The sequence below is a fragment of the Neodiprion lecontei genome, chromosome 4, assembly GCF_021901455.1.
Source record: "Neodiprion lecontei isolate iyNeoLeco1 chromosome 4, iyNeoLeco1.1, whole genome shotgun sequence".
NCBI classification, from domain to species: domain Eukaryota; kingdom Metazoa; phylum Arthropoda; class Insecta; order Hymenoptera; family Diprionidae; genus Neodiprion; species Neodiprion lecontei.
The window spans coordinates 31,366,637-31,381,729 of record NC_060263.1 but is presented as its reverse complement, the minus strand read 5'-3'; the positions used below and the strand labels follow the sequence as shown (position 1 = coordinate 31,381,729).

General features: G+C 39.4%; 2 protein-coding genes and 1 long non-coding RNA gene across 4 annotated transcripts; 2 read left to right on the top strand and 1 right to left on the bottom strand.

The window, feature by feature from the left end:
* Positions 1 to 9: 9 nt before the first annotated feature.
* LOC107217688 lies at positions 10 to 3,824 on the top strand. 2 transcript variants are annotated; one of them, XM_015655317.2, is made up of 2 exons: positions 10 to 1,323; positions 1,497 to 3,824. In XM_015655317.2, exons 1-2 carry the CDS (start codon positions 358 to 360, stop codon positions 1,704 to 1,706), a joined length of 1,176 nt encoding a protein of 391 aa, XP_015510803.1. In that variant the 5' UTR covers positions 10 to 357; the 3' UTR covers positions 1,707 to 3,824. The 2 variants fall into 2 exon arrangements, with proteins under 2 accessions (XP_015510803.1, XP_015510802.1); XM_015655316.2 differs by having other exon boundaries at positions 1,494 to 3,824.
* LOC124293860 lies at positions 2,595 to 7,274 on the bottom strand. Its single transcript, XR_006903731.1, has 2 exons — positions 5,861 to 7,274; positions 2,595 to 4,412 (listed from the first exon to the last, which is right to left on the bottom strand). It is a non-coding gene; the product is annotated as an uncharacterized LOC124293860 (long non-coding RNA).
* A 3,788-nt stretch (positions 7,275 to 11,062) lies between these two features.
* Positions 11,063 to 14,551, top strand: LOC107217687. The gene is made up of 2 exons (XM_015655315.2): positions 11,063 to 11,286; positions 13,548 to 14,551. Exons 1-2 carry the CDS (start codon positions 11,166 to 11,168, stop codon positions 13,910 to 13,912), a joined length of 486 nt encoding a protein of 161 aa, XP_015510801.1. The 5' UTR covers positions 11,063 to 11,165; the 3' UTR covers positions 13,913 to 14,551.
* The last annotated feature ends 542 nt before the right edge of the window (positions 14,552 to 15,093 follow it).

The following is a 15,093-nucleotide window of genomic DNA, read 5'->3' as shown; positions in this document are numbered from 1 at the left end:
TGTCGATAGTCTTAGCGATGTATCGATATGACGGCATTGCCTGGCGTGACGCTCAAGAGATAATTCTCAAGTGAAAAATGGCCGCCTGATAGTTTTCCGTATTACTCAGTGCAGTTAAAAATGTGTTTTTCTACGATGGAATCGCTTCAAATTTTCGTACATACAAGTCAAGAAGTCTCGACCGCATTGGATAAGAGTCATTTTGAATACAAGAGGGGAAATTACTGCTGCGGATATTTGAGAAGTCAGAGTTCATACGGTAACCAAGATATACATCGAGATTTATACCATTGTCAGGCGGGGGAGAGACGTCCTTGTAAAACGAGACGGTAAAAAAAAAATACAAAAGGCAGCAACATGATAACGGAAAATACGCTGAGGGAAATGAAACAGCAATTAGACGACGTTTCTATGAGTTTGCCCAACGAGTCCTACCAGGAATTATACATCTCGAATACGGTGGCTAGTGATCGGCCCACGTTTTTGAACACGGAAAATGATCTCAGTCTCCCAACAGCGGTTGTAAAAAATTTGAGAAATCTAGGAAACGGTAATTTTACTGGCATAGCACCCACCTGTCGAATTGGCATGTCACTCCTCATGGAGTTTCCGCTAAAAATTATGAACGGGGTCTCCAGCTTGTTCAATTTTCAATCTCAATCCCCGGACTCTGAAATACCAGCCAAAAGGCCATACTCACCCAAGGTGCACTGTTACAAACAAATGCCCATGGATGTTGCAAGGGGGCGAGGCAGGGGTCGTGGTCGATCCCAGCTTCGTCGCTCTGGGGTTAGTCAGTCGAGACACAGACAGGAGCAAATTCGGCAGAGATTGTCCGCCGACATTCAGGATGACCTCAAAGAATTCGAAGAACTCGGAGATTGTGAAAATGATAACGAAGTACAGAGTACGCCATATATCGATGAAGATGGAAGACAGCTTCGCTATGGAGTCAATGGTGCAGAAGTCGACACTGGCACTTCGCAATTTCCATTGACGTTCGGGTACTTCAATATGAAATGCAGAAAACAGAAGCAACAACAAACAAACTGCAACCAAGGTCTGATCTCTAATAATTGTAACGACAGATACGTACCTGAATGCCCGATAGATGTCACAGCCTATGCGTGTACTGACAAAAATGAAGAGACTGAATCAGAGATGAACAGAAGCAGGCTTCATTCGGATAGTTCCGTTGACTCTGACGATAGCTGTTACATTGTTTTTGAAAATAGTTCAGATTCCGAATATGATTATACTACGACTGACGATGAAGATGAGGATCAAAATTGCGACTCTGGAAATTGTAAATCAAAATTAAAGGTAATATTTAGTTCCATACTCTCTTGATAATTTTCAAGATGTATAGTGAACAATAATTGGTCATTGTTGTCAATGTAATTTGGTGATGATACATGGAGTATTAAAAAAATGTAGCACAGTTTGTTTTTTCCATGAATTCTACAGTTTGATAATTTGGTATGTTTTTAAAGCAGGTACGGTTTTCGCAACACCCTGTAATTCATACGATGATTGCATGGGATTATGCATATCGAGCAGCTCGGAAAGGTCCATGGGAAGCAATGGTTCGTGACAGAGCAAGATTTACGGACCTGATCAACAAAATGTCCAAAATATTGGATCCAATTTTAAAACCTCAGCATCGCATTGAAATTTGGCAGCACCGTTTTGCTAACGATCTGTAGAAGGGGCACCGACTGTGGTGTGAATTATTAAGATTTCACAAATATCAGGCTATAGGATAGAATATAGGTATTAATTCAATAGAACATTTTCTTTAGTTATCGCTCTTTCTCTCGATTTCTTCCCGTTATTTTGACTATTGTAATACCTGAAAGAAAGGGATAAAGATCAACTTCAAGAGCATTTAAAATTGACAGTGAAGTAGCTTTTCAATCATTCAGACTGTCTCCCAAATTATATACACACCTTTTAACCAAGACGTACTTCGTGTACAAATTTGAGTCAAGATTCTGCGTTTATCATACGTATGATAAACCCTAGGTAACGGCTCCCGAAGCAATTTACTTTTTATGTTGTAAAGCATCATTGCTGTCAGACACAACAAAGCTTACAAAATTATTATGTGTATTAAAAAACAAAATTCACTTATAATATAACTTTGAATTTGATTCTCTGGATTAGCACAAAAAGTCTCATTAACTTGAAATGAAGCTGATTTCGTCCAATTCGATTTGAAGCGATACCCAATTTTATCTTGAAAGATTTCGTTTCTCATGGCCAAAAAAATTGCTTCAGAAATAATAATTGTAGTAGAAACGAATTTGAATCTTATATCATATAAGTTTGAAAGACTATGTTGATAAACTTCAATCTAAAAAATTGCTAAAAGATGATGGAAACCAGTATACACCCGCATTTTATGAATTCATATAGCTTACATTCAAACTTTTATTTTTGAAGTTACCACATCAAGTACAGCATGAGATTTAGTGATCGTCATACATGTGTGCATACAAATACACAAATATCAGAGACATAAATCTACAATGTAGCACAGACCGTATGTCTCTTGAAATTCAGCATCTAATCTCATATTTTTGCCAAGTTGCTCGTATTTCACGTGTCATAGGGTATATGGGTTCTAGTTGAATACTTTCTTCCGTGTTTAAGATTTGTGTAATCAAGCTCTATTTTCGTATGCGTAAACCAAAGCACATGATGTATCTATTTAATTAGCATATTTTTTTTACCTTGTGGACATTACATGGGCTGTAAAAATAAAATTGTTTTAGGAATATTAATATATAAATATAATATATGTTAACCTGCTGTAATTCAAATATTCAAAGATACTTAGGAACTTAGAATCTGTATGTACCATATTATTGTTTAATTCTGTACACATAAAAAGAAAAATTCATTCTTAACGCCCTTTTCATATTTATTAGTATGTACGTAAACGATATTTTATTTTCACTCACTAATGAATCATATACCCTATTATCACCGTGTTAATATACTAAATTCAAGTTCGAATTAGAATTTTATTAAAATTCATTAATCGTTTTTTTTCTCTGCCTCATACGATATAAATTTTATTACATGTTATCGGAAAACATGGATACAAATAATGTATCAATAAAATGCGAGGGGTCGAACACAAATGGGGTCAAGTAGAGTAGAATTCAATATCGAGATATTTGACACCAAAATCAGTTTGTTGAGTCGTGCTTTGATTGTTATTCATGTGTACCTAGCATGTTATATGTGGGTATCGCTCATGGTGTTAATTGAAATCGAAACTTATGTTTGAAAATAACTCCCAATCTGAACTGAATATTCAATGTGATTAAAGATTGAAGAGACAAACGTAAAATTTATAGATAGTGTTATTTTATACATAGGTATACATACGTAAGATAGGAAACGATACAGTGATAAAAGAATTATCGCAAATAAATCATCATTGTGTTTGCTTAAAGAATATTCGACATTCTTGTGTAAATATCGCGAGGAAAGATTATCAGACATTATAATAGCAAAAGTTTTCTGCTCATTCTCTTTGTATAGATATTGAAGTTAAAGTTTTCCAGACTTTGGAATACAGACAGTCTGTATCATATTGATATCAGTTGTTATTCGAGAATGGAGTTATAGTCAGATAAGAACGTGCCCCGTACTCGGAAAGTGAATTATCTTTGATGTTACTGTATATTATTTGCGTACGTTCAATTATCGCTGTAAAAGTAGTATAATTGTAATTAAAATATCTTACAAGAGTATATATCAATTATAAGTCTTAATATAATAGATAAAAAATATATATATTCATTATTAAAGACTTTTATTTGTCTGTTCAAATCACTGAAACTATCATCGCGGATTTTCAAAGTCTGCAGGTAGTGTGATTTTTTTTTCTGACGTCCTCTATCATAAAATTACGTTTTATATCAGATTTTCACACCATTCACGTACAGGATATAATCATCTCATGCACCTGCGTTGTATTACATAAAATAAGCAACGAATTCCAATGATTCATTCGATTACTTCGGCATTCAATTCCTGTCGTGTTTACTATTGCAATAGAGGTAAATCCCACATGTCCCTACGCGCTTGTTATACCGACAATAATTATCCTGCACCGAGATATCCTCTGGCAGTAACGAGGAAGTTTAATGTCTTTTAATTCGTTAAATTGTTTTTTAAAAATATCGATTCCACGAATTTTGATTCTTTGCTAGCGTTGTTTCAATTTTGTACACTTGTCATTTTTGAGGCGCAAACTCAGCAGGGTTCCTTGCAGGGTTCCAACGAAGGTCGTTTTCTGTCGATACAACGTGATGATTTTTGTCAACAAATTGTGTAATGGGCCCCACATTTATTCGTATAGAGTATGTATCTTTTTTCCGTCTTTTTCTTTTTCCCTGTAATCCATGAGAAACGTGCTTCAGTCAATTGCCCACTTCAAGGTTGACGTTGAGGTGAAGGATTCTCGCCTCCATAAGACCGACTTATAAAAGTAACAATGGAAGCTTGAGATTGGGCTCACCATGACGTGGACCGTGTATAAGAGACTGACTATGACGCCCCATGCCAATAATAATAGTTGTCAAACGACTAGGCAGCTTATAGACGACAATCATTCCGTCCGATTACCGGCAACACAAAACGCTTGAGGTCAAACTTATCTGCCACTACTTTCAATTCGTCTCATGCATCCGATCATTGTCTCTTTGCTTTTTAATTCTACACGCGAGTGTCTTATTGTTATACGTGGCCGCTTTATTGCTATTGTCATTATATACGTATCGCGTAATTTCCTGTCATTTTTTTCTCTAGCCGCTTAAAATATAATTTTAATCGACAATTCGTCGCGTACATTATAGAAACATAACTTGACGTCCAATGGCAATGATTATTGCGAAGAAAAGTGCATCCTGTTACGTTATCTGTATTTTTGACACAATTATACAGAACTTATACAATAAGTCGATGCTTAAATTGAAGTTCATTTTCAGAGGACAGTTGTTCGAGTTGAATATTGCGATAAATATCGAAAACTGTAGCGTTGGGATGCTTTGCAACAATGATTACAACAATTTTACGTTCAACGGTATAGTTCTGACCTCTCAATATTAACAGATAATGTAGATTTATTTCAATCCTTGTAGAATACTGGTATAATTTAGAATTAATATCACACTTGTTTAATCAGAATTTACCAATTGACTCCATAATTCTTTCGGTCATTATTTGTTGTTTTTATTATGATAATAAAGTTTAGAATAGAAACCTCCATGTAGGTGACATGTAAATAGGTGTAGTAATAAAAAAGTCAGCGGAATGTCAGAAATTTGCATAAAGTTAATTAAATAAGACTATGTTTGCTCGCGTATGTATTGGCGTTTCTGCATACAAGGTGCGGTTAAAAAGTTCTTTGAAAAATCCTTGCCCTGACGTCTCAATACTCATAGCTGTGTACATGCGTTGCTGCACTTAGCGATATTACAGCATGGATTGGATTTTTCAGAATTGCCCGATTATACCATCAATCGTTGCGATTGAGTTGGCTTCCGCCGATTCGTCTACTTCCAAGAATGAATTACAAGCAGCGAGTATAACAACCGATATCTACGCGGTTCGACGATTGACGACAAATTTCACGTGAAGCTAATTTCTGGGTTACGCAACGCCGGTGATGTGGTTGCTGAGCACGAGTGTTTCTCCATTGGTATAAGGGGGAAAAATTCCCTCATAGGTGCCTCTCTACAGGTATAGTTCGTCGATCGAATAGGCATATATGTATACATATACGCACTTCGTTAAACTGCGTGCAAGCCATATAATACCCTCCCCCCCAATTAGGACTTACTATGCCAAGGGCGTAGTATTCGCGATTAAATCCTCTCGAAGAATTGCTAATGGTAATTAATCCCTTGGTGGAGTAATTACATCGCGTCGTGGTCGTCGTCGTCTCGTCATTGAACTCACGGTGTCCAGGTACACGATACAACAGCCAACAGCAAAGTGCAGCCGTTCTTTCGTGCGAATAATCACTGTGGGCGTGAGATAATCACCTTCGTTGTACTCGATTGTTCGAAATATGAAAATCCCCCGTGCGATAGAATAAAAGCGGACAGAAGGTGGACCCGCTGTTGTCAATTTACGGGGAGTGGCTTCCAGTGCAGGCACACTTGCATCCGTACACTAGCTGGCATAATAATCCGACGAACGACACTTCCTAAGTTTGTCAACTGGTTCGACTCGTCGTAATAACCGTAATCTCCTGTAATAAGAGAATTACGAAAAGTGAAATATACAGCGTGATATTTCGAGTCCTGGCAGGTTTAACGAGGAGAAAATCTTCACAGCCACTGTATTATACCGGTTCAAATCAAATGCAACCGCGATTACTCAATTTCACATGCCGTATGCAGACAGGCATACGTATGTGTTCGTATTAAAGTCGTTGCCACACGATTTTGAACAAATTTCTTGACCACTTTACACGTAGTGCAGTTGTACTTGTCATCTTCTTTATACGAGCAATTGTTTGAGATTAATGGTTTGTGTTTTATACGCGTTGAAAATCGAGCAACCGTTCGAGTTTAAAAATGTAACAGGTTCGGAGGGCTCTAACCGCGGCTTAAAATGAGAGTTGATAAAACGACAGAGAGGTAACAGGAAGAGGATGGGCATGGACCTGATCAAGTTGTGTCGGTTCTGTCTGTCGCAATACGTGCCCAGCGGGAGAATGTCGAAGGTATGGGTTGGCGCAAAGTTGTTATTGATTGTTAACAATGAATCGATCCAGGCACAGGAGGGTATGATCAAAGAGACAAAAGCCCGTTTCTGCCGGCTAGAATCCTTTCTCTAGTGTTCACTGAGGGTTGACACGACAGGTACACGGATTCAGGGACCCGACGCGTATTTGTGTTTGTGCAGAGACTCGGCTTGTTTCTTCTTTTTTTAAATCCAGTTCTTCGTTCACCTCAAACCCGTAGAGGAAGGAATTTTTACATCGACGACATGCATCATGGATATTAGACCGTTACAAAATTATTTCTAAGCTACGACCAGGGGTCAATAAAACGTATGCTAGATCCTATGTAGGTATCGGAATCTTCATCTTTTTCTTGGACGTTATTGTACCTTGGGTTTCCTCATTCGGCACGTATATTGTATATGTATGTATACATACCTGGAGCGGGATTTGAAAACAGCTCGAAAAGTGGACTAATGCGATTTGCCAGATTTCTAACAGTGTGAAGACATCATTTTTAACAATGCGGATAGTGTCAGGACAAGATGTATTTCCGGTTTTCACTCGAAATCGCGTTTAATATTACACACTCGTGATTTTCGCGACTTCCGGCGCGCGTCAGAAATTATGATCTTCAGATAAGCAGAAACGAGAAATTGAAAAGAAGATGAATATCGAAAAAACAATGAACTTGAGTCACGTACGGCCGTGTATACTTGTGAAATTTCACTCTTGATAATACACACTTTCTCATGTATATATAATACACATAAGTAGATATATCTATGCATATATAGGTAGAAATTCCCGATGCATCAAGCGTGAGAAACAAGTTAGAAATTTATCGTACGAAATTTAAGGCATCTCACTTACATACATGTATAGTATACTCATGATCTGCGGGTAAACAACAGTATAATAATGTTACTTTCACAACTTATATAGGTTGTATTGTCAAACGGAATATGGGAATGCACTTGTAGAGAATCTTATCTTAAAAGCAACACCCGAGACTTAAATTACAAGATGTGGTATATTTGCAGCCACCACAAGTATTGAAAATATGTTTTGCCAACAGTCAGCTTACGTAACAACCAATATATCTATTTCGGAATATATTATGTGTATATAAGCATCTTCGTCGGACTGTATACATAATGAACTTATACACCTACGGTAAATATGCACATTAATCTTATTGATATAGTCTCCCTGTACGGATTAACCATGTACAGATCCGGCCGTGGATCTTAAATAGTGGTAGAAAGTTAATTTCTATCTCGATGGAGTAAAAAGTGCTTACGAAAATGAAATGACGAATGAATGCGAAAATCTAATAATAGTAGAGGAGAAAAAAATTATCTCCATCGCGTACTTGAATATCACGTAAATATTATATCGGTTCTTTGTAGAATTATTACCACGGCACGAATGCAGCCTGAAAGAAACGAAGCGCAGATTGTGAACTGCAGGTAAGAAATATATCCGTAGGAGAAGGTGAGATCCGTGTGCTATACAGGTATATATATATATTCGTCGATGCGAGGAAGCGTATTTGATGATCTTTCCGTGCGATCTGCTTTCACCTTTTCCACAAGCCGTTTGACCGCAGGTCATTTCCGAAGACAAAGTAAAACGAGATCGGTCTTTACGCTCTTGATACAGCGTAAAAAAAAAAACGATGAATTTTTCAGGTACAAGAGGATGTCGGTCCATTTTTTTCTTCACGGATGATGTATGCGAAATCTTTGCAGACTGCCCGCAGCCTGCATTGCGTAAAGTCTTGCTGCGACGTATATGAATCATTCGTTACTTCGTTGATATTCACATATAGGCATATTAATGCCTGCAGAGGTACACATGACCTACCTATGTGTATGTCTTACATGCCTTTGAAGACTGACGACGAGTGATTTACGTCATTTCAGATCCAGAACGAGATACGTTAGTCTGAATATACACACGTTTATTTAAACTAGCACGTTAGAAGTTACGATGCAGATGCGAAGAAAGTGTCCCTGTGGTAGATAATAATTACATGGTACGAGTAGGGAAAATTCCACTAATGATCGACCGAAGTTGTAAGACAAGTTGGCGTAAATTAACTAATTTGCATCTCCGAATATTTGGTAATCTGTTTGTTTACACTGATATTTCGAACTTCGAGGAGACAACCCGATGCTGAGAATCCAAAAGAAGCGTACAAGTGTTTTTTTCTTCCGAATGGAAATCTGAGAGCGCAGGTACACATATAGGTATGTATAATTGTATACGTATGGAAAAAAGTTCGCTTTGCATCAGTTGTCGCTTTGATCTGTGGTCTAATCCTGCAAGGTGTTCAAAGATCGTAAACACTCTCTGTCGTGTACTGTTGTTGCATTATTAACAAAGTAATATGCAAAAAATGTTGAACAGAGCATCGCGTCGGTTACACCTTCCTACTTTCCAGTTTGCGGCCCGACTACGCAGGTTTAGCTGTGTGACGTTGATTTCCTTGAGTAGCCGCACACACGCATACATACTGAACGCTGTATAGAAACGAATTTTTTTCCTACATAATGTCACGGTTGTATTTGCATTTATTCGGGTGCTATCTTGAGATACAAAAAAGAACCTATGACTCATTTCTCATTTTTCAGGATCTTGGACGCGAAGAGATCCTGACTCAACAAACAGACAAAAAGCGCCATATTCGTAAATACACTTTCACGCCGATCATGACGGGAAGTAAAACGATCTTGCTGCAGCTAAGAAACGTCTGGTTAATTGTATAAAAGGAAGTTAATGAAATTCAAGCTAGTTCTTGGATTCGCTATACACATGGTGAATCTATGTACAGATGTATAATTTGATGGAAAATTTCGGCGTCTCGATGTGCTTATGAATAGAATCATCGACCATCACGTTTGTGAAATTTCAGGTCGAGATGCGGGAGTTTTCGATCTCGTTTTATACCTGGACGAAATTTGTCACTTTTTATCGCATTTCATTTTTTCTTGCAGAGCAATGCAAGCAAATGAATTGACGGGTTTATTGGCAATATGCATATACGACTGCATTATATACATTGTATATATACGTATACGTATATAAGGCGAAAAGAAAGTGTATTAAAAAATGTAGACGGTGTGAAATCGAGGTTCGAAAATCAAGAAATAATCCTCAATTGGCAGGGATTTATTATTATTTCGCGACGATGATCGACCCACTTTTACTGTATAGTGGCTTAGAAATTATTGATGAACTGGACCGATTGCCAGCTTAGCTAGCTGCGTAGATCAAGGCGTAATTCTATAGCAGGCAGTCTCTTGATTCACCAATAAAGGGTATACGGACTATAGAATTCAATATTTTTTCTACCGCAGCTATCGCGATCTAATCTCCTTCGAATCACCGGCCATTCTCAGGGACAAAAGGCGTTTTCATTATGCTTAAGAAGTGTAATGAAATGATTTCCCAATTTTTACAGCAATGTAAATATCATGCACTTTCGTCCGAAGCTCGTCTCGCATTATTGTGCTAATTGAGAAACTAAGCACAGGATGCGACGAAAATTGTTGGGATTCGAAATTCTTCGGTCATATATCCGTCGAATGACGATTTCAGTTCGTGTGCAATGATAAACTGAGCAAACGATGCAACTCGCAAGCGGTTGCTAATTATACTTACTGCCGGATGGTTGGAAAAATTACCAGTAAAATCGATTTCGAAATATCCTGTCTGCATTCGCAGACTCGTTTCTCGATATGATTTGTTATTCATCTAGATTAGAGGGTCAAACCGAATTCAGAATCAAACCTTATTTCAATGTTCGATTTTTCTTAATACGTTTAATACTAAAGTTTTAAAATCAAAAAAGGACGAACGATGTTTCCCGAAACAAAATAGTTAGATATCTACACTCTTGAATGCACCAGAATTACATGGCAAGGGAACGATAATTGAAGGGGATTATTGAAAAAGGTTGTAACTGCTAGTGAGAGAAAAAAAATTTCCTCAGTAAACATTGGCCTCCTAACATGCGTACTTTCGGAAGAAAAAAATGGCACTTGTAGCGTTTTGTAATCTTTCTCTTCAATTTACGAGTGCAAATTACCGCGATCGATGAGCTAGTGAATATAATTCTGACACGGATTACCCGTAGCAGTCTGGAGGTGAAGGCGCGCCAACTCGGCAAAGGAGACGTCTCCGGGAGTGTTTGGCGGTCTTGAAGGTAGGGTAAGAGGATACTTTCGGTGGGGACTCCTGGGGGGCGTCGAGGCGTCGAGGCGTCGCCCAGGGCTCGAGTATAAAACGTCAGGACGCCGATCAGGCCCACCAGTCTTAATCGGTGCACACTCAGATCGTTTTTGACTTCGGGCCTCCGCGTCTCCTCTGCTTCTTTCTAACTCGCCAACGCAGAGTTGCTTGAATCATGAAGTTCGTCGTAGCCATCACCCTCGTTGCCGCGCTATTCTACGCGTCGGCCGAAGACAAGAAGGAAGAGGAAAGGCCCAAAACCTTCCGCAGGCTCATTCCTGCCGATGTTCTTCGCGGTATGTATTGTTCAAGTATCCGTGCGTTTGTTAGATCGAAAAACTCGCATCCTTCGCACAGAGCCGGTAATAGGTCCTCGCTCCCTAAATCTCTGCACGTATTCTTAAGGCCCGGTGCTTTCTTTTCTCTTTTAATTATACACCGTGCACCAGCAGCTCAATTATAGTAATGCTCTTTTTTATCGGCGTACATCAATTAGAGAAAGTGCCAATCATGTTATTTTCGGTCAAGTATAAGACTCGTCTATAGTTTTTTCCTGCATGCTCGTTCAGAGCGCGCGTTGCTTCATCCACTCTTTTTAATACTGAAACCTGATCGACGAGTTCAAACTCTCAACTCAGGCAGGCCCTTTCAAATCGAGATCCTTTGCTATGCCAGAAACACCGACTAAATCAAAATCTTGTTCTTCACTTTTCGAATCGAACCCACTTGGAAACCATAAACAGGCAAATTGAGATTTGACATCGAAAATACCCAGTGAATTGCTGTATCATTATTTTTTTTTTTTGCAAAAGGGGAATCGACGGTTGAGGATGAGCGTATTTTGAAACTAAAAATATATTCTAATACTTCTTCAAATAATGCAGATCGATTGGGGGGAGAGGGGAGTCTACAATTCTTTCACATCTGAATAATGTTCGACCGTTTCTTTTTCTCAATCATTCAACCGAATGCGATAAAAATGTAGACAATCATGAGACCTTAAAAACTGTAATTGGTATAAGAACGTTCAACTTGAACTGGAGCAGAGAGAATTATTGAATACAAAATAGTTTATTCCGACGCCAAGTCAAAGCAACAGACCCTGAACGAAAAGAAGGACATCGAGCATATTTTTCTGTATATTTCCGCACAATCAACCGCTGGAAAAAAAACTGGATCAGCGATTGATTCAGATTTATCACAGAAGCGATCCTTGTCATTCCAACGAGCGAGTTTGCGCCTACTTAGGTAAATCTTAAACTGCTTTGACCCAGTTGTAGTTAGTCGTCGGTACGCGATACTTATCCTTAAGGTCAGACCCAGTTTCTCAAGTGTCACGAGTTTGCGTTAAGCCGCGTACGTGAAATCATCGCGTGATGTCAATTCGAACAAACGACGATCGGGTAAATCACCGCGGGTTTCTCCTTCTTTCAAGCGTGAAAGTCGGTGTATTCGAAGTAGCGAGCATGTCAACGGACAAAATTGTTAATGCAAATTCATCGTTGGTAATGACCATTGCCAAAGAGAAAATTTCTTTGTCACTTATATACAGCCGCCGTTATATGATCACGCTGGCATGCACTTTCGCCTTTCTTCGTTTCATTTCACAGCCGCTGGTCAAACTCGTTTTTTCGGCAATATGTGTACAAAATATGATATTTCGATTCAAATCGTATCTCCAGACACAAATCCTGATACCCGCTCTTCATTCCGCCAACAATTTGAGAGCTTCCGTGAAGCCGTGCAGACGTGACGCGTGACCAGACACGATTATTCCATTCCGCAAACGATGGCTGAATGTTAACGACCAAGTTACGCTTTTCGCGTATATACTTATTATCTCATCAATTATTCAAGCGTTGCAGTTCTATGACTACCGGTGTCCCATGCGGGCGACATCGTAGTCTGTAAAAAAGTAGAAAAAAAAAACACCTTCATCTGGTCTAGCGACAAGAAAGACGGATCCAAAAATCTCCTTTCACTTCAACCGTCCAGTCGAAAGTTAATTTTCGTGGGCTATAAAGCTGAAAAAATAAAACTTAATAGAACAATTCTACATACTGATCGAGTTTTCTTATGAATTAACAGATAGATCGTCATGATCCTACAGTATAATCCTCAGGAAAACTTCCAGATCGGTAAATACATTCGCGTTCATTCTTCTCCCACTCGTAAATTACTTCCACGGCCATGCACTCGGCCAACGTTCGTGCATGCATGCAACGATCAGAATCCGCGTTGTACACACACGTTTCGCTCATGCAGATCCAGTTCGCGTTTGCTGTTTTACCGATTAATAAATAGTGCGTAATCCGCGGTCAGACACGAGACTTGAGTCGACGTAGGTCGCACAAACGTTCGCATAATGGCAGTGAAAGTGTCTCTCCTTGAGTTTCTAGTGCAACTGCATCACGCTCCGCACCTCCATATAGATCTCTTCGCCAATATACCTCTCGATCGTCAATACGCATCGATACCACGGCTGGATCAGCGTCCTCTCGGCGCACGGTCGATCGGCAATGACAAATAGTGACCCTGAATTGTTTCGATGTTCCAGATTTCCCGGGCGTCTGCTTCGCCTCGACCCGTTGCGCTACCATCGAGGTTGGTCAGTCCTGGGAACTCGCACCTTTCTGCGGACGTTCGACCTGTGTAGCCGCCGAAGGAAACTCCGAGATACTGCTTGAGCTCGTCGAGGATTGCGGACCCCTACCAAAGAGCAACCCCAAGTGCAAGCTCTCCGACAAGACGAACAAGACCGCGAGCTTCCCCGACTGTTGTCCCATCTTTGAGTGCGAGGAGGGAGCCAAGCTCGAGTATCCCGAAATCCCAACCGTCGCACCGGCGACCGCCGCTGAGGTCGAAGCCGCAGAAAAGGCTGCCGCCGCCGCCGCCGCCTCAAGCACAACCCCCAAAGCTTAAAATTATTTGTCCCAAAATTCTCGCCCTTCCCCCAAACATTACGTTCCCCAGCACGGTACGGCTTCCGCTGCGTGATTCTTCGATCAACGAATCTGACTCTACGTCCGTACTGTGATGAAACTTCGTCCGGAGACCGTTGTTTGTAAATAAAATCGATAATATATTATGTACGATGTTTCGACCTCGCCCCAAAATTCATTAGATACCGTGCAACAATTGTGACAGTAAATTACGAGTCCTCTAGTTTCTTGACTAAATCTCACTCATGTATTCCGTCCATGAGAATACGATTTCAACGATTATTTTACATATTCTACTTATACTTGAATTTTCCGGCAAGATTCTCTGAATTTATAAACTAGAATTATACACATATACATATTACGTATTGATATTGCAATAGCATCTTAGCCGACTGGAGTCGGTCGCAAATTGACCAATATTTTGTATCCTTGTGCGATTATGCATTATTATGCACAACGACCACAAATCATCCACGTATTCAGGGTTATCACAACCGCAGTCAGATATCGAAATACTGTTCAATGTGCAGCTTGGAACGAGCGCTGCAGTGTACTGTAAACATGTGTGATTGTAACTTTATGTGATTAATTGAATTAATACTTATTTAATAATATACTCATTGGGGTATTGTTCTGTATTATTATCGCTCCGTCCCGATAACCCGTCATTTTCAAATCCCTCCTACAATTTAGTCTCGATTCCTTCCCATCTACAGTAGCGTCAAACAGCGAGAGATAGAAAAAATTCGGCACACGATTGATAAAATATATTGGAATACTCGCATTCGTGAATAACCAGAGAACGTTATAAACTCATCGTTTTGCTCACGCTGTGTGATTCCGACTGTATCGATTTATTTGTTCCATTACAGAATACAAACGTCAATGAAAAAGGAAAATTTAAAGTGTTTAACAATCCCGCCCACAACGCACCGTGACAAAAACGTACCAGTCACGGTCACGGTCGCGCCTCATTGCGTTTAGGTAGGCTTGCGGATATTATGATCACGCATGCAGGTTTTTAAATATGTATTTTAATTCAGGTAGCACCTTGTTTGCGCGATATTTGTACGTGACGCTTTTGAAATGGAAAAACTGAAATACGTGCTACTTGCGTGATGTTTTTTAATGTTTGGAAAGAAATTGCATTACCATTTC